This window comes from Lissotriton vulgaris, chromosome 9, assembly GCF_964263255.1.
Source record: "Lissotriton vulgaris chromosome 9, aLisVul1.2, whole genome shotgun sequence".
Classification (NCBI taxonomy): domain Eukaryota; kingdom Metazoa; phylum Chordata; class Amphibia; order Caudata; family Salamandridae; genus Lissotriton; species Lissotriton vulgaris.
In genome coordinates, this window is record NC_141697.1 from 280,869,871 (window position 1) to 280,889,517 (window position 19,647).

At 40.3% G+C, this 19,647-nt stretch overlaps 1 protein-coding gene across 23 annotated transcripts in view; it reads left to right on the forward strand.

Moving 5' to 3' along the window:
• Window positions 1–19,647, forward strand: part of NRXN3 (neurexin 3) — a 2,233,908-nt gene that overhangs the window by 678,441 nt on the left and 1,535,820 nt on the right. For all 23 annotated transcript variants that reach the window (XR_015299916.1, XR_015299918.1, XR_015299917.1 and 20 more), the window contains one exon: window positions 10,131–10,292. Coding sequence is in view for 18 of the 23 variants with exons in the window: in XM_086937585.1 (XP_086793711.1) it covers window positions 10,131–10,292 (162 nt within the window). In the remaining 5 variants the exon portion in view is untranslated. The remainder of the gene's footprint in view (window positions 1–10,130; window positions 10,293–19,647) is intronic.

The following is a 19,647-nucleotide window of genomic DNA, read 5'->3' on the forward strand; positions in this document are numbered from 1 at the left end:
GACTTAATCAATTCTGCACCTTGAACTTTGATGTGACTATAGCTTTGGCATGACTATTACTTTGACTAGTTTGGTTTACTATTCTCACAAATTGTTGATTCACCCCATGCCAGCATGAATACAGATAATATCATAGGTGTGAGCCCTTGCCCAGGCCTAAGCTCCTCGGCAACTTCTTTTTTGCTTCTGAGGAGTCAGGAAAGCACAACAGAGGAGATTAGAGCACTGTTTACTTTCACTTCCTGCTGCTACTTTCAGGGCCACCTAGGTCAGAGAAAGGTAGGACTTTGTCAGGGGTACTAGAAGCTGCTACTCCTGCCTACTATTAATTGCCATCAACAGATTCTGACCCAAACTATAGCCATGCAAAATAGTGGTCAGTTGAGGTAATAGTGACTTTGAATCAATGGTAGCCAAAGATTTGAGGGTGAACCGATCACACAAATGGCTGCAAAAGCTTCCCTTGCAGCTGAAGCGAGAACCTGCAGCAGAATCATGTTCACCATGCCAACAATAGTGCAAAAATATGCAGGTCATGTCCTCTATCAGAATGAACTATCTTCTGACACCCACAGACTTGATTGAGCACCTGTTTCCCTTTTGGAAGGTTCACACTTCTCCGGGTAGTTTTGAGAATGCAGTTGTATTGTTGGAAGATAAGAGCGTACAAAGAGAAAACGCACAAATGTGTTACTATCTTGAATTAAAATAAAACCTAAAAGGTGAAGTGAGGAATACTATTTATTTTAAGACCACGGAGGAATCGGCATAACAAATAGAGTAGTAGATAATTCAATAAAGAAAACTTTGCAAGTACTCATGGGTGAAGTTGTACATTTTAGAAGTTAATTCTATAAAATAAAACCTTAACGGTGAAGTGAGGAATACTATGTAGTTTAAGATTACAAAAGAATCGGCATAACAAATAGAGTAGTACATAATTCAATAAATGAAAACTTTGCAAGTACTCATGGGTGAAGTTGTTCATTTTAGAAGTTAATTCTAATACTTCAATTTTGTCTCTTGAACAATGGAGTACAGAATGATGTAAACGCTGACCATCTCTTAGCAGCCATGCTGGAAATTCAGAAGCGCTATCCCTGAGCTGACCCAAAAAAACCTTTTGAATTCAACTACATTGTCATTTTCTACTCGAAGTTCAACAATTGATGTGATGTTAATTTCACTGACAAAGATGTGTGCAGTGACAATTCGACCTACAAGTTCAGGCTCCTTGACCAGTTCTATGTATATGTTGTTGACATAAACATAAACAAGCACAGCTAAAAACTAGTTCTCATTGCACAACGATGCAAATCCCAACAGAGGAGGTGGGCATGAGGAGACCATCTGGACTCCCTTCAGAGTTGCTGTTCTTGAGAGAGATGGTGCTTACCTGGAAGACAATATTGGCACCAAAATTTATTGTGGTAAATTGGGCAAGTCATGAAGTAATATTTAGAAATTTACATTCAGTTATTAGTACAAACACAACCCAAGAAGAACCGCCCCCAAGGGAAAATCATGTGTTTTATTAAATTCTATAAATGCAAAACTAAAAACATGAAGTAATCCATTTAAGTCACTTAACATTGTAAATTATAGTTGCTCGTATATATAACTTAAACAATAAAAATAAGATATTTACGAAAGGTCCTTTAGGTGGAAAGGGATAATCATGTTATATTTACCTGTCTGTCAACTCCATTTTCTATACTTTTTCTATTTATTTATGACATCTTTTGGTCATTTCTCATGCTTTCGTGTTCTAACTCTGAATGTTTTCTTTCCTTTCATCTCAACCTTCAGTGCAGGTGGATGGTAGACTTGTGGAATTCTGAGGTTCTCTTTGAGTGCTCTGTGGTATAGCCTGTCCCTGCCTGCTGCTGGGAAGGATGGCAACTCCTTCCACAGCACACTCAAGAGCATCTCAACATATGGCCACAGCAGTGATTACAGCGACACGCAAGCCCATCAAATGTGCAAGCCGATCAAATGTGCAAGCCTATCAAATGAGGAAAAGGCATCTGAGGTTTTCCACTTATTCTGACAGTCCAAAACTCTCATTAAAGTACGAATTTTTGGTCACTTTTTACAAAATATCCTTGGTTGCCCATTCAATACTCAACATAGATTTTACTCTAAAGCAACAATGATGGTTTGCAGTGCCTGACTTCATAGAAAATACCCATCTCTCTGGCTGTCCACATCATTGGTACATGCTGAAGGTGCAAATCTGCTAACTTTGAAAATATTTTTACCGTGTGAGAAATGAGGGAAGGGGTTTTGGGGGCAGGCTTGCGAGTGGGGGCAGAGCGTTGAGTTCATCACCACCTGATCGACCATGTAGAACTGGGTTCAAGAAGAGGTTGTGGGTGGACAACCCAGAACTTACCACACTCTTACCCAAAACAAATAATAAAGGCAGCTGCTGCCGACGTCCTTTGGAAGTTGCAAAACTCCTATTGGACACTGGCTGCTCAGAGCTTCAGTACAGAAGCTGGAAATCCGCTCCCTGCAATGGTTTCCAGCTCCCCTTGTGCACACGGTATGATATCAGCTCTTGATCGGGAGACCATTTGAAGAGTCTTGTGACGCATAGTGGCACCGTGTGAGTTGGCAGGTCTGAACATGCATACCTTTGAGTGCAGCCCCTCTGTCATGATGTCATCACATGGGTCATTAATGTAGCTGGCACTCTTGGAATGTTAGCAGTAGGTTTGCATTATTTTCTATGGCCAACTTAGTACAGGTGCAAAGACTTTCTGTAAGCACCATCATTTCTGACAGGTAGGGACTTTGCAACCAAGGACATCAAGTGATTTCCCAGGGCCCTTTGATCAAACCAAGCAGTGAAGCCAGTAAAAAACACATGTCCCCTGTTTCCACCACCAACAATTTCGCTGCATAGTGACAACCCTTTTCCCTGTAAGGTGAGTAATTTCTAAGTCGCCAGGAACCAGTCTGTCAACACTGGAGAGCAACTGCTTCTTCGGATAATGAGAAAACAGATGAGCCGGTACCTAAGGATGATAAATGGTAGCGCTACCTCTCTTTCATCTTTGGGATTAGCAATGTGGATGAGCCCCACCAGAAGGCTTTGCAGAGAGAGCTGCTTGCCATGAAACATTGAACTATGTCATCAGGGCAACAATGCTGGTTCAAACTGCATTGATTTCTGGGAAAACCGTAGCTCTCCAGAAATTCAATATAATATACATAGATACAAAATAAGATCATTGTCAGAAAATAACTCTCAATGCTTTATCAAATAGTAATATTATTTAGAAGCAAACATATAGACACAATGTACAATCAAGCTCCAAGCCAGTTTTCCTGGAGCCACCTTGCTAGAGAAAAAACATTTTTTGTTCCCCATCCTTCACCATAATAGTCACCAACAATAGGCATTACAGAATGCTCCTTTATTTGATGTCTGCTTGGGTTTTGAGATAAAGTGTGACATAATTCACCCGATGGCACTTTTACAATAAATATGACTTAACAATATAATACAGATGCTGAAAGGCCACCTGTCTCTCAGGCCCAAAAGTCATACAAAAATAGATACTACGTATCACATAACTACAATCTTTGCTGGCTGTCTGTGAAAATACAGTCACACAACAACAAAGAATTCTCTCACAACCCAGGACCCAGATAATCCCTAGAAGAAACCAGTATCACTATGGGGCAGCTGCTATGGACTTTACCTGTAGCAAGCTGTGAAGGAGACAAGACATTTCCCAAGCAATGCTAAAAAATGATAGACCATTTAATATTTTATGAAAATTTCCCTAAACTTTATGAAATGAGAACTGGTAACAGTGAGTACTGTTGAAGATTAAACAGAGGGTTATCAATCTTTAGGTCATCCTAAATCTAGAATTCCAGCTGCATTGGTCTCTTTTGAGTATACATGAACCCTTTTTACAACATAGTTAGTTCACTGTAGAGTTGGAAGTTGGAAGGAGGAGTAGAAAGGGATGTCTTACACGGAGACAAAAAGGCTAGACTATGCCAGAACATTTCCTTTAGTTAAGAAATGTTTCAGAAGTAACTGCTAATGTTTCCACATAATTTTAATAGAACATTGCAACATGTAAAGCTTTGCCTTTAGTTCACAAATCTCAAATGAGTTGGGATCCTTTTTATGGCAAGTATTCAACTATATTTGAAATTGAAAGTACTTTTTTGACTTTCTACCAATGGGATTTTGAAAAAGCACTGCTTGGGGTCAGTTGTAGCGGGTGGGGGGACAGTGAAAAATGTGGCTGTAACTTCTTACCTGGAGAGACAGATCCGGAATCAGGCGGTGTGTGCACTTTCAAGGATGTCTTTTGAGAAATGCAAAACGTAAGTACTCTGCAAATACATCAGTGGTGCAGAAGGCTAGAAGGGGACCCTGTGGCCCCGGAAAAAGACATGGGTCCCAAACGTCAGCTTTTCTTTATTTTTTTTGGCATCTTCCTCCTTCGCCCTGCATTGTTGAGATGGGGGTGGCAGGTGAGACATGGCTTTTGACTAACACTATATCATTCATGCAATGTTCCATTATGACTAACCGTTACCAATTAATGTACTAACCATCCCTCTTAACAAGTCATCATTTATCTTTTTATTTCTTTATTAACAAGCCGTTCTCTTCACAATTTAATTTCCTCTCTTCCCCCCTTTTCCGCAAAGCATTCGGGCATCGGACACGCTATGGTAAACAAACTACATTGTCTGGTAGATATCATTCTTCTTGTCTTTTATTTTTTCGGTTTGCCGTGTGTGATCCTCTCCTTCCTTACCTTCTAAACTACCCTTCCTTCAATCCCCTTTGTCGTTTTTTTTATTGCTTTTTTATTTTTATCTGAATTCATTCAATCTCACTTTTTTTCTCTTTATCTCTCACTTTCTTTTTTCGAAAATAAATAAATAAATAAAATGTTTTTTTTTTTTGGTTAATCCAAAAAAAAAAAAAAAAAGATGGTCGGCAAGGTAGGTAGGTATTGTGTTTTTGGTTTTCCCTTCCTCCACTCGCCCCATCACAATAAATTGTGTTTTATCTTTGTTTTTCGCCAATCAATCTTTCATCATACATGTATTTATATATTTATTTATTTATTTATTTCGACTCTTCTTCAAAGGTGTATAGCGTGCAGCAATTCCATTCTAGCTGGGGGTGCCTAGCTTCCTGGTGAAATGAGCCCCTCTTGTTCTTTCATCTTTTGTTTGAGGCAGAGGTGATGGTCAGGCTCTGTGAAGAAAGTGGCCAGGCATCTGCCTTCCTCCTCTTCTGCTTTGAGCTCGATGCCACTGGCAGCAGGATACTGCTGGTTTATTTTTTCTAATCTCTGTTCCACTGCATGGCATGTCCACCTGCTTGGCGTCACCACCATTTGTCTGCCTACTACATGCCTCAAGTCATTTCTTTCAATGCTATAAAAAAACTGGATGACTTTGGGAATGTCGACCTTGTAAGAAGGGTATGAGTCACTTGGCAGCCATCTTTGATTTGAAGCGTAAGCCCTAGGGTACTGCTCCTACTTTCTAGGCCTAGGCAGTGAACTACGCTCCGTTTGTGGAGTTCATGGACGTTTTTGCACTCCACGGAGTTCTGAAAAATGGAGCCCCCGCTTGTGCTCGCCAATGGTAGATTGCTTCCCAGCGAGATTTCTAAATGTGGGTGGTTACAGATGGTTGCTACCACTCGGGTTGAGAAGCCTTACGTTCACCCTGAGGAAGCTTCCGCTTGAATGAACTTTGACTCAAGCGGTAGAAAGAAGCTGCGCCCTCCTGCGCTGCATTTGATGCTGTTAGCGCTGATTTTACAGCACAGAACAAACATCATGTGCTAAAAATCAGCACGAGCTGCGCAAGGTAACTCGCTCCGCCGCTCGCGGAACTCTACGAACTCCGTCTAGGCCTACTAATTTCTAGTGAATGAGTACTAGCATTCATCACAGCATAACCAGCCTCTGCATACATTTTTCTAGTTGAAGACTTTAAGGGAAAAATCCAACTCAGAATAGGAGTGAAAACTAAAATGAATTGTTAGGTACTAAAAATATGAAAGAAGTTGCAACATAGTTCAGAACATATTGAAATACTTTTTAAACTAATGGAATATTTTGTGAGTCTCTGGATGCAGCATGTACTGCACATGTCAGTACACAATAATGTGTTTTTTCATCCTTGGATGATAGGTTTGTTACTGCATTCCAAATAGTATGACTCTCTGTGTATGTCAAGAAAGGTTTTATAATGTAATGAAAAGAAGAAATAGGGAGTACCTACATGCCTTTTCATGGATCTGCTGACACAACTTCGCAAAATTAAAATTGTTTATAAAAGCATAAGTAAGGGTTGGAATCATTTTTATTACCATATCTTATGGTATGTGCTACTATACTGAGCCCCTAATTTCATCTTTCGAATATTTCAGATCCAATAATTCAGAATTTCAGTAATTTTGGACTCCCATTAATTAGATATATAGCTAGATATATAAATGGATATAAATTATTAGGTATATTCATTGAGAAAAACAAAGGTAAAAGTAATGATACAGTTGGGTGTTGAGTTGATGAAGTGAGATAAAACCTAACTTTTAAAAAACCCCTTCCAATTCATAAGTTATAATGTATGAGCTATCTTGCGCCCCCGATATACATTGCTTATAACCTCACATATTACTTCACTCATGGTATGGTAAATTACTTCATTAATGGCATCAATGATAACATTATAGTTATATGAAGCATAGAGTTACTGAGTGAACATATGTGGGCCCATAGCATGGAAATAGCATAATCCATGTAAGCAAGTATGGTTGTACATGTTGATAGTTATATGGTGCACCATTTACAAGTCTGGTGTGCAAGTAATACTTCATGGTAAACAAGGCAAAGCCAGAGTGCATCTGATGTTGGCCGCAGAAGTGTGTTTCAAAGTAGGTTGTGGCTCCCAGCCAAAGCCTATTGGAAAACATCTGTGAGTAAGGCCACAGCTTCTTTAAACAGAAAATTATCAACCAGTAGATATCTGGGCCTCTAATGAGGAAGTTTCCAAAGTGTGGGTGTTTATTTCCCGAACTTTGCTGAAGATTTTGAGGCTTTTTCTGAATGAGGAGGTTTATATCACACTGGTGTTGTAAGCACGGCTCTAAGGTTGTAGTTCATTTTGTCCAACTCAAGAATGAGTGCATTGAATTTTACCAAACTATGGAAGTTTGTCCAAGGGTCCTGGCAGAAGGTGTATTTTCTGTGGCAAATGCATACCTGCCACCCGCCTGACTTAAAATTGCGGGTCATGTGAAGCCTTTAAGAGGGTAATCCCATTCATATGAATAGAGTATGAACTCTTTTTTGGAGAATGGTCAAGGTTTAAAAGGTGGATGACCACATGAATAGCTATTGAGGCGTTTTGTCAAGTGGGTGATTGCCAGTAAAAAAAATAGTTATATCCATCAAATGTGGGTGACTTCATTGTTGCGCTATGTGTCCAGCTTGTGGTCAAAGGTTATGTCCGTTATGACATGATTGGCAATGAAAAATTGGCCACAGGTGTTCTACATTTTTATAATTCAAGCCCACAAACCCTATTGGTCAGTGTCACAGTGACTGGATGATATCATCACTGATGACATCTCAAAGGACATCAGTGATGTTATCAATTATGTCATTTAACATGTCATAAATTATGTAATATGTGAAATCATAAACTGTGCATGGCAGGGCACTTGGTATAGTTTGCTCAGTAAATGACAGCTAATTCCAGTGCTTTCTTGGCTTTTAAACATTTTTTAATCTCAATTGAGCACCTAACTAGAACCTCACTTTAACCTTTGGTTTTTCCAGTGAATGTTGCTTTAAAATAAATATATAAACTAAGATGTTATTACCATACCTAACTATCACACCCCTTTAACCTTTGTTTTTCCAGTGAATTTCCTTTTTTACTACCATATTCAGCAAATAAAATCACAAGAGAAGCATCTCTTTATACCGATGGTAACATACAAAAAGCAAAATAAAAATAAACAAATGGATGTGATAAAAACTGGCATAGGAATAAATACACGGTAAACTTGAGAACAGATATTTCATTTGTGTTAGGAGAAAATCTTGAATACATGTAAAGGAAGTGTTTGCAGACCTTTGATTTGGGAAAATAAACTGTGTTAATGTAGCATAAATCAGAAATAACAATGCTAACAGTGCTTGTCAACGACCTTCTCGGATAGGGCTACCATCTTGTGTTATGCTGATAAAGACAGAAAAGACAAAAAATCTGTTCTAGAAACACCAACAGCATGAGAAACCACAGATGTAGTGGAAGCATGATGCATAAAAATCAAATAGGCACAGCAAACTTTGAACAGCCTACTTGAAACCCAGGTGAAACTCATAGAAACCTTCTTGAGGAGGTGGGCTCAATGTCATCAAAGTGGCATCATCACAGAGATAGATTGACAGATTATGGCTTCTTCATAATATCTAAACAAGAAGGCTGCTCTGGCCATCTGCCACTCCACCCTGCATATAATAACCAAATCACTTCTATAACTGGCAGCAGCATGTTTATACAGATACGCGTTGCCTGCAACTCCTCGGCCTGCACCCAGTTCTTTTTCCTAAACTCTCATTAAATGAGAATATAATCCTGTACATTGTGTAAAAACTGATGTAGGACTTAGACCCGTATTTAAAAGTTTGGTGGAACTGGACACCCGCGTAAAGTGGCCGATGTCTTGTACCTAGAATGCCATTGACATCAATGCTATGGCAGACAGGACAGCCTCCACATTTTGGCTGATGTACTGCATCCAAAAATCTATAAGGCCATTGCTACCCGCAAAGGACCTGCAATGAGTTTGACGAAAGCCATAGTGCTGTGGGGGTCGAATCCAAGGTCTGAAATTCGTCTGTAAAGAGCTGTGCTGCTCCAGCTTTGAAGATCTGATCAGTTTTTGGATCCTATTTTAAAATGGAATGCTTGATGGATCACATGAGCACATTGGTCTTCAAAGATTCAAATCAAAGATGGTGCTGATGGCTCACAGTGAGCAATACAAGGTCCTCCTTCCTATTTCATTTTTCCACCTCTAACTTACTAACAGCTTTTATCACCACACTTCATTCTGCTCCTCAGCCACCCTCAACGCACCATATTTTTTGGTTGAATAATTATGATTTTAGTTGATTTTGCAATTTAGTATATTTCTATTTTTCTGTACAACGGTATTTGATTGGGTGCAGGGATCCAGTTATTAATTATTTTTGCTGCATGCCAGTGTGAAATTGAAATCCTTCCTATCTCCAATGGCTTTTTTTTGGCATGGGTGTGTCAAACAACGCTGATCTGCAATGTTTTTTTCAAGATGATTTTCCACAAATTGTGCTTTGCTCGCCGTTTTTATTTTGGTATTTTGGAGTGTTTGGCTAAATGTCTTTACCTAGGTTTCCTTTTTAACTCCTCAGATTTAACTGTGCACAGAAATGGTAGCTCCCACCTTTTCCTTTTGATTTTGTGGAGAGGCAGCTGGGAACTCCCGATTTACAGAGCATGCTCGAACAATCGTGCCTTTTTTTCATTGGTAAAGGGGTCTCTGAAGAATGCATGCTCACTGATGTGCCTCTTAAAATCATAAAAGAAAGGAAAGTATAGTAATCATTTAAAAAGGCAATGTGGAAACCTTCGTCGTTCTTCATAAGAGATTCACAGAGCTCACCAGCAAGTAGAATACACATCTAAAAATCAATACCCTAATCTAAATTCATTTAAAAAGCTTCTTACAAAGGTCAATTCCATTTTTCTCATCTGAGCAGCAAGATGGGACAACATGTTGGTGAAAACTCAGGAGGTTCATCATGACGTCAGTAGATCAAAGGTCACTGAAGATGGTGGCATCAAGAGGCCTAGGAACAGGAAAAGTGGACAAGAAAATGGGACTCAGACTCCCAGCAAAACAATATTACCATATATTTAAATACATACATAAATTCACAATAATTACAATTTTAAAGAGAAACAAAATATTGAGTGAACAACTAGAGCTCAGGGAGAGGTGTCTCCAAGTCATACCTGTTTTAAGATGAAGGTTGGGAATTTTGTCCTGTTCCTTTTGTTTCCCTCTTCAGGTGACCATCTCGGTGGACGGAATCCTCACTACCACCGGCTACACACAGGAAGACTACACCATGCTGGGCTCCGATGATTTCTTCTATGTCGGGGGGAGCCCAAGCACAGCGGATCTGCCAGGTTCTCCAGTTAGCAACAACTTTATGGGCTGCCTTCGAGAGGTAGGCATCACTTCATCCAGCAGCACAACCTCCTGTTTTCCATTCTTTCCAATTCCATTGCTTACTTCCCCTTGTCCTACTGTGCAGAGTTTATAGAAGAGCAAGTGGGTAGTCAGCTGCTTGCCTGCAAAATAAGTTGCCATTTGTTTCTAAAATGTATGTCAAGGGCATCATTACGTTCTTTCAAAGGTGGTAGCTGGTGTCAGAATGGATTTGGAACTCCAGACCTAAAGCAAAGTCATATCAGTGGTTAAAGTTTTTCATCCCTTTTGTATCCTAGAAGGTCTTGACTCTATAATCCTTGACTGTGAAGCAGGGAATGAACAATGTCTTTGGGGTTCTAACCAGAAGGATAGATAGTCATAGCAATGCTAATTTTCTTTTGTACACATGTAAAACCAGCATTGCCACTTGTCCTTGTACTTTGTGTAAAGGCTCCAATTTAAATCTATGTCCTTAGTCATCTAAGCTTACAACACTACTGCCCATGATCAGGCAACAAAAACAAAGATCTAGAAATATGCGCATTGCAAGAAGCAATCACTTGACGGAACAGGGATTTTGCATTGATACAAGCCTTTCAGCTCCATTCTCCTTGAGTAAGAATAGCATTTTTAAGAAAACTCTCGACTCTGTATTCCACTCCTCTTAGGACTAATGATTGGTAGTAATGTATAATTGTAGTAATGATAATTATTCTAGCTTTGCTGATTCCCTTTCAATATTGTTTGCACTCACAGAGTGCGTTTATATTAGTTGACCCTCGTGGTCTGTCCTCATTGGCTTTGTTTTTGGCAGTGCAGGAAATGACGAGGATCCATCTGAATCCCGGATCCGTCGGCTACACTTGAGCCTGATCCAGGATCAGGTTTGCCACAGTGAATTACGCTGAATGTGTTGTGATGTAAATTTCCAGCATCTGGCCACATTCAGCAGTGCCCGTACATTGTCTGATTTCCGTTTTGGTGTAGGGCATATTCTTATTTTTTTATTGCTGCTGGGCACAAAACAAAGGCCTTACTTGAAGGATCATCATCCTTTCTATTGTATCATCTTTCCTGGGAGCCATCTGAAGTCTAACATGTGGATAACAGTGCAATGGAGGGAAAGAAAAGAACACAGCTTGTTCTCACTTCACAAGTATTTAAGAGAAAGTATGATTTGAAGGCAGGTTTTGACTTTGGTCTAACCCTGCATGTAACAGATATACATGCACTGTAAGAGTGTTAGATGTATCTATATGAGTTATTACTCAAAAAACGAATTAAATAGCAGTTAATAATGTCTTTTTTAAATCTTTTATAATGCTGTTTATCCTAATGTAGGAAGTTATAGTGCATTATATCACATACACACATTATACGAGACAATCGTACTCATGTAAATCTATGTACAGGACATGTTACTTAAGAAACTGTGAGTTACAAGCTCTAGGAGTCACATGTCGTCCATACTGTTAGGCATTATGTGTTAAGAGAGCATGGTTGGGAGATGTAGAAAGCCGGGACCTAAAAGCTAAAACAGTAGTTGGGGCTGTCTGTCTGAATAAGACTTGACTACCCAGAGAAATCCTTTTTAACAACCTTAGAACAAAAACATATTGATAAAAAAAGAAACATAAGGTTCTAAACTCATGCCTTGCAGTTTAAGTGCATCTCCTTGATGTCCATTCATAGCTCCATGTGCTATATTAGAAGATTTGTAACTTATGAATTGAAAGTAGCAAAAATATCTATGTATCTAAAGCAGTAACCCACTTTCCCATCTCATAAAATACAGATCCGTATCTGAATGCCACACAATGCACTCTGTAGCAGGCAAATTCACCTTCTATGTTACTTTAGGAGTCAAAACTGTGATTAGACAATAACACAGATATCTCAAGCAATTGCATTAACCACCAGAGTTATCTAACATTATTATTATCCCCTGAAAATTGACATGTACAAAATTATCTCTTTAGCAGGTGCCTTATCTCTGCAATATTTACTTAAAGAGTTTAGGAAGTTTCAGTGATGTCCAGCAGTCATGACTTAAGGAGTTATGGATTCTTGGAAGTGGGTCCTTGGGTCCTTTTACATCCTTCTTCCACTGGCGTGAAGAAATTGGCTACAGCGTGGGTGGAAAAGGGTTGTGCAAAATGTGTGGTGTGCTTTTGTTCTGAATCTAATGAAGTTCATAAACCCAAAAGATCAAATCTGACAACAAGACATGTCTTGCAAACATGCACACACAGCAGGGAGACTCCAGTGAGCCTCATGTCCTCCATAAGAGGATGATGGGCTTCATTTAAACTTTCAACAGCCAGGACACCAAATGTAAAGGTGGCCTTCCAAAGTACAAATGCCCCTTACTTGGTGGGAGTTTTCTCTACATGCTTGAGGATCTTTGAAAGGTTTTTCTGCCTGAGACCACCGCGGTTTGAATGATGGTCTCAGGCATGAGGGACACCTGCAGAAGCAATGTTGTCGTGTCCACCTTTTATTGTGTGGCTTTTTCTACCTGCAACCGTTATGCCAAAAGGGTGTCCTCGGTGGCATAGTTACTGGAGTTTCAGCCAGAATGGGCACTACTTTCTCCTGCATTTAGATAATGAGCGGAACACAGAGGAGAGCGTGACTGTGCCAAATAATAGTGGGCGATCATTACTGCCTTACTGATGCTCTAAGGTCTAAATTCACTGGTGAAGGCAAAGAAGCAGATGGTATTAACGAGCTCAGATGCCTCAAATACATTAAATGCGGTTTCTTAAATAATTTCACAATCAATTTTTTAAAGAACTCCTGCAGATATTAAAGTACTGAGAGTAGACTTATCTGAAGGTCAAGACCTGCAGTGATCAAAAGTAAGATTTTACATTTGCTTACTGCAGCTGAAGATGTGTCCACACATTATTTATTCTAGAAGCTGTAGTACTTTACAGCAGGCAAAGTGCTCAACATGAATACCACTAAGCAATTATAAGAAACACGTCACTGGCCATCTGTATATGCGGTAAGGTCCTGCGGTAATGCCCTTTCTTCTTTATAGTGGAAGGTGTCCCAAGGGATGATTTATCGGAAAAATAACTCTCTGGAACCAACTCCATCCCTTTTAAGAGTATCCCCACAAGGACCAGATAAACACCAGCATTTCTCAACAGATGAGTAATGTCAGAGGGACTGGTCACTGTAGGGCATTTCAAAGATAATTGTAATGCAGGATCAATTCTCTTATGGAACAAAAAGTTAATCTTTAACCCTCTCTTCCAATAAGAACGGAAGGTTTGCAAATGACGACCAAGGTCAAAAAGTTCCTTGACAGATAAAGGGGGTTATGAAAGCTTGGATATTATGAGAGTTAAACTGGAGCCCAGACAAATATTGAGGTTTCAGTGCGGACTGTGAACCGGTGGACCAGTTGGGTGTATGATTGAGTTAATCTGCCATTGATTGAGCCTGAATGCCATGCCACCCATCAACACACTTGCACCTCATTCATTCACCAATAGCAAGGACTGGTGCTACCCACAATCAGCAGGTGTCTATATTCTGTAGAAACCACAAAGAAAGCGTGATGAAGATAATCTTCAGTTTTTTCAATGCAAATCCTGAGCAGAAACAAGCCCTTTATGATCACAAGTCGATCTAGCAGTCATTCCGTGCTACTTTAGAATATCCACATTTTCCATCCCCCGCTGCGAAGGCTTCTTTCTAGCTCTTCCATGCTGGCGCTGTTGGCTGCTCATAGAAGCATGTTAACTGCACTCCTGCTATAAATAGACCTTTTTCTACTTTGGAGCCAGCAGGAGAGTCATTAATGCATTTGGCCGCTGTTAATGTCAGTGCATCTAATTCCACGTTCACCTTTTTTCAAAATGGATGATCATCGGCCAGCAAAGTGAAGAGCTGCCGCTTCCCTTAATGTAATGGCATTTCCTTCGCCTAGGAGAGAAGAGTTCAGAAATGTGTATTGACATCTCAAATTGATTAAAGTTGTCCTATATTACATCTTCCCTCCATAGCACAGGCAATGCTCTGATATAGTGGAGGGTTAAAGATTACCAGTTTTTCCAGCTACCTGCGAATAGATGTCATTAATTCATCACAGTCACAGTATTTGTCTACTTAAAGTTGAGTGAATGGCTCTAAAATATTCGACCAAAAAAGGATTAACACACAGGCCATGAGGCAACAGCATTACATCTCAGATAATCACTATATAATATCACCCTTGATCAGTAGAATACTGTAACATCCTGCATGAAACAACATAACCTATGGAAGACTCATGGAAAGATGAATAGAAGACCATTCGTAAGGCAAGCAGAAAAATAGTGGGAAAGGTCTAACTACTTGAGTGTAACCATCCTAATAGTGCCTTTAAATGCTCTTTAAAGGATGTCATCTGATTGGCCAAAATATCTATTTCACCAAATCAGTAACATGACAAAAGGCATCACTAGTTTTCTTTGTTTGGTAACAATTGGTGAAATGATCATTTCCCGCAAGCTGGCCTTCAGCATACAGAGAATTCTGGCCTTTCTCCATTTGTTTAAAAATCTTTTCATTGACTAGATAAAGAACATCGGACAAACAGAAGATTTGGGGAGTACAACTTGCTGGAAAAAGAAGTAGCTATAAATATTGGCTGCCTTGAATCCTATCATCTCCTGATGCTTGACAAATGTAAAGTGTGTATTTATTTTCTCCATTACTTATCGATCTATTTAACATGTATTTGTCAACCCTGACCCACTGAGTACTACACTCTTACCACTGCTGCCAAACACCCACGCTCAACACAACACCAATGTGCAGATAAATTTCCAGTCCAAATTGCTGTATGGCTATTTAAAAATAAACAACACCTTCAGAACCACTTTGAATCTTTGGACCTACTTCACATATATCAATATAAGCTTGGAAACCCCCAAGGCTAGGAAGCTTGCAGAGATGGTACACCTGAGAAATAAAGTTTGGGGTGTTGCCTTTAGCAGTATGTACAAAAGCATTGTAGACCAACTCGACAAGGAAAAGTCTGTGAAGACATTTGTCAAAGGCTTGAGTAGTGGAGTTGCTTTAAACATTGCTCCAAGGCTGGTTTGCAGAAGCACATTGAAAAGGCATTCCTACAATACCATCCCTTGTTCAAAACTTGGAGACACACTGGAATCTTAGGTTTCTGACAATATGTTCAGGGCTTAATGACATGTGGGATGAATGTTCAAGAAGCTAGGGTGACCATGTTGGAAAGTGATTAGAGTTGGATAAAGTGTACAATCTTAGCAAGCGAGTCATCTACCATTCACATAACTGTGTAACCTTGGATGGATCAGAAATATAATCCGTGGTACATGTTTTGCAGGGCCATGAAGACATTGATAACAGTTGTAACATAGCCATAGTTTTTATCTCTAGACATTTTATATTTTGCACATTTCACAACGCGGGCCAAATCTTTGCTGTCTCAAAGTAGGAAATACCATCAAGCATAGCTTTGCACCAGTCATTTGTGGAAAGCCTAGGTACTCACTATTCTGGAATCATAACAAAAATTTAACATGATCCTTTGAGCCTGAAAAATGGGTAGTCACAATTACAAATCTCGGAACAGTAATCTGCATATCTTGGTAAAGCTAGGATTTTTTGCTTAAGTCCATTTGGTCCCTTGTGTGTATTTTGATTGAGGACATATTTCGTTCAGAACAGAACTGAAGTCATGATTAATATTTTTACAGGAAGAAATGAGATTTCTACACAGTCACTTCTAATTATTGTAGGCTCTGGAAAGGGAACCCTCATTCGTGTTTAGGGGCCCTGGTCTGAAAGTCACAAAGAAGTTGAAAAATAAAAAGAACTGTATCCAATGGTACTGTCTTTGAATTCAGCAATAAACCAGAAGCCAAAGCGAATGCAATCATATACAAGACCAGGAGTTTGCGTCACTAATGAGCGAAACACGTGATGGTTGTATTCTATGGAACACTGATTAGAGAAAATTACCAAAATTATAAGAAGTGATATCTCCTCTGACGTAGTGCTCTCCTATTTTTATTTGATTTCTCTTTATTGTGTTATTAATATTATCATGTAATATATGCTTTTGAGTGCAGGCTTTCTAAATTGCCTCATCATTAGTGCTAAATTATATGGGTTAGAGGCCCTTACCCACAGAAGAGGTATACATGAGCACTCTGATAAGCAAATGTTGTTTCACCAACTAGGCAATCTAGTAGCATCCCTGGGTCACGGCTCCCTTTCCCTCCCTAAACATGTATTTTATTCTTCCCGTGGAAAGCACAGTAACCATTGGGGTCCCTATGTATTTTTGAGGCAAAGTAAAGGGAAATAGCTGAGCTCCCACACCAGGGAAAGTGGATATGTGATTAGAGAAGGTACTGGGCCCAATGCTGGAGCACACACTAGGTGATTCTCTAGGGTTCATGGTGGAGAGTCTGTGCTCAACTGAATACTGTACGTTGCTTGGGACACTTTCAATTTTGTCCAGTAAAGGAAAGATCTTTTGGAATATCACTTCATTTTTCATTCCACAAGCAGTAATGCAGAATTGCATATTAGTGGTGGTCTGAGACATTGGTTTCCCTCTAATGTTTGGGAAAGGTAAAAAAAACAATTTGAAAAATGCGAGGTTCTAATAACCTGGTGATTGTGTGAATTTTTCATGGATATCAATGTGACACTTCGTCTTCTTTAAAGTGTATACCTGCTTGCTATGCTATGGTACGTAGATTTTTTATAGCACACCTATCAGACGTGAGGATATTCACATGCTTTCAGGTGGGTAGGTTGGTGCTCAGACTCAGGACTCGGAATAGGCCTTAGAAAAGTATTCCTATGCTCAACCCTTGGTAGCTTGGCTGCGAGCAGGCAGGCTTAACTGCAAAGACAGGTATGTAAAGCATATAAAAACACAATTTCAGTAAATAATTAAGACACAATACAATATATAAATCTAACACTAATTCATAAAAAGAGGAAATAGTTTTATCTTTAAAATGGCACAAAAACAACCAAAATCCATTGTATGGAACCGGAGATATGAATGTTCAAAGATTTAGCACTTTCTAGCACATAGAAACCTATAGCGCCTTATCGAGACATCTGGTCACGATAGACTGGGTCAAAGTTATAGTTTCAGGCTGACCTCAATGGAGCCCTGGGCGGCTACCCCTGGTGATAGGTCTGGGTTAAAGTTTTTACCTTCGAACTTGGAAACTTTTCTGGATTTTTTGTTCCCAGGGGTCTCTCGAAGCTCTCAGCCAGTCCAGATTCGGTGAGGGTTCGCCAGATTGCCTGGCAATGAGCTCCCGGTCAAACATATGGAAGTCCGACATTCAGAGCGTTCCAGCGGGAAACACCAAGGACAACCAGGCGGACATGCGGTTGAAGGCAGGCGGCCTAGCTGGCCAGGTTGAGTCGTTCCCCTTCTGGAGCTTCTTTAACAAAGTTGCTCCGAAGTTCTCCAAACTTCTGGAACTTCTTCCTGAAGTTCCCCAGAGGGTCCCAAAGTGTCTCAAACTCACCCCAAAGTTCTGAAGCTCCAAGATGGTCCTTGAAAGTGGAGGACTTCAGTTCCCACAATCCACTTGGTTAAACCCAGGTTGAGGATCCTTGGTGGTGATGTTCCAGATGAGCTCTGTTAACCTGTAGCTTGCAACGAGTCCACACTTTGGTCCTTTTTTACAGAAAGGTAATCCACAGGCTGTAGTTTCAGATAGTGCAGAAGGTGCACTCTTCTGAGTGGAGGCCTTAGGAAATGCACATCAATCTTCCAGCATGGCCTGTCTTGCTTTGTTAAGTTTCAAGCAGCATATCTTAGGGGCTCTGCTCTTCTCTGATACTTATTACACTTTCTCTGGGTCAAGCAGGAGGTCACTTCTGTCCAATGGGCTGCATGGTACCACCCAAAGGTATAACCACTTCCTGCAGAGTGTGGCACTATTTTGTCCCAGAGTGCACCAATTCTTCCAAATTAATAATGGCTGATTTTCCAGCAGGGAGAGAAGAGCTGGCTAAAGACACCCCTAGGATGGCTAATCTCGATAGTCTCTCCCCCCTTGCATCTGCTCATTCCTTCCTTAATCCTAGCATCTGGCTGGGGGTCAAAAGAGTGGAGTTGTAAATCGTCCCTTGAAGTCCATTGTTTATGACCCCCCCTCCTGCTCTGGCAATCCTGTGCAACAGGACACTGTCAACCCCAGGGGCTCTTTATCACCTCTTCTAAGAAGCCTGGCTAGTCCACTTAATTCTGACCTATCCGGAGAGACCACTGGAAGGCTGAATCTTGGCTTACAAACAAGAAAGTCTTATAACTTCTTGTACGTACATTTTAGGAGAAATTCAACAATATAATATTGTTGGATTTATTAAGTCCATTCTAGGAAGTCTTTGAATGGCATTTTATGCCTTTTCCTATCAAGAGTTATTAGTTAAATACTTTCTGCCATGTTAACCTATGTGGCATGGGATTTGCAATGGGAAAAATGACTTGGGCCATTTTTCCAGCACCAGGGCTTATAAAAATATATTTTATAAGTACTCCATATATATCTACAGGACCCCCACCCCAGGAACACCCAAGGGAGACTTTAGGGGTTCTGAATATGTAAGCATATTGCAGATCCTCCCTTCACAGTGCCCCTACCATCAAAGTCGATTTTGGGCAGCACTTTATCACAATGTGGGGAGTGAAATGTGCACTTTCACTTAACCCAGGGCATCTAAACCTCATTTTATAAGGGTCCTCCTTATAAATACCTGATCCCACACCCCTGGGACACCTAGGGGAGACCCTGGAAGTAGCTAATATGCCCAAACATTGCAGGTTATCCTTTTTGTAAGTGCCCCAAATACCAAAGTCGAATTTGGGCACAATTTACTTTTTTAAAGCAGTCCTGCAACACAGGGCTACTTTTAAACTGACCTCAGGCTTCAGCAGTGCACACATGCAAGTGCAGAAAGGGCTGCTGGTCTCTAAACTGCCATGCCCTATTATATACTAGGGACTGAGAGGTAGTTTCAATCCCCCTGCCCTATTATGTACTAGAGCCTTATAGGTTAGCTCATGCCAATCCCAGGGGTACCCCAACCCATAGTATACCCTAGTGTATGTAGGTGCTTTCACTGTATTCAAAATGTGTCTCTTTCAGCATAGCACCGGCCCTGGGTCTGATTAGGCAGAGCCCAGGGCCAGTCAGAGTCAGTTACCACCAGTGCCAGTCAGCAAAAAGCTGGGGTGTGCCCAGGGCACAGGATGACTTTTGAACATGGAGCTAAGGCTTTTATGATATCAGTTGGCTTCCACTTTGGAAAGCTTGTTGTGCCACCTTTAAATGCATCTATCCAGGTTATTC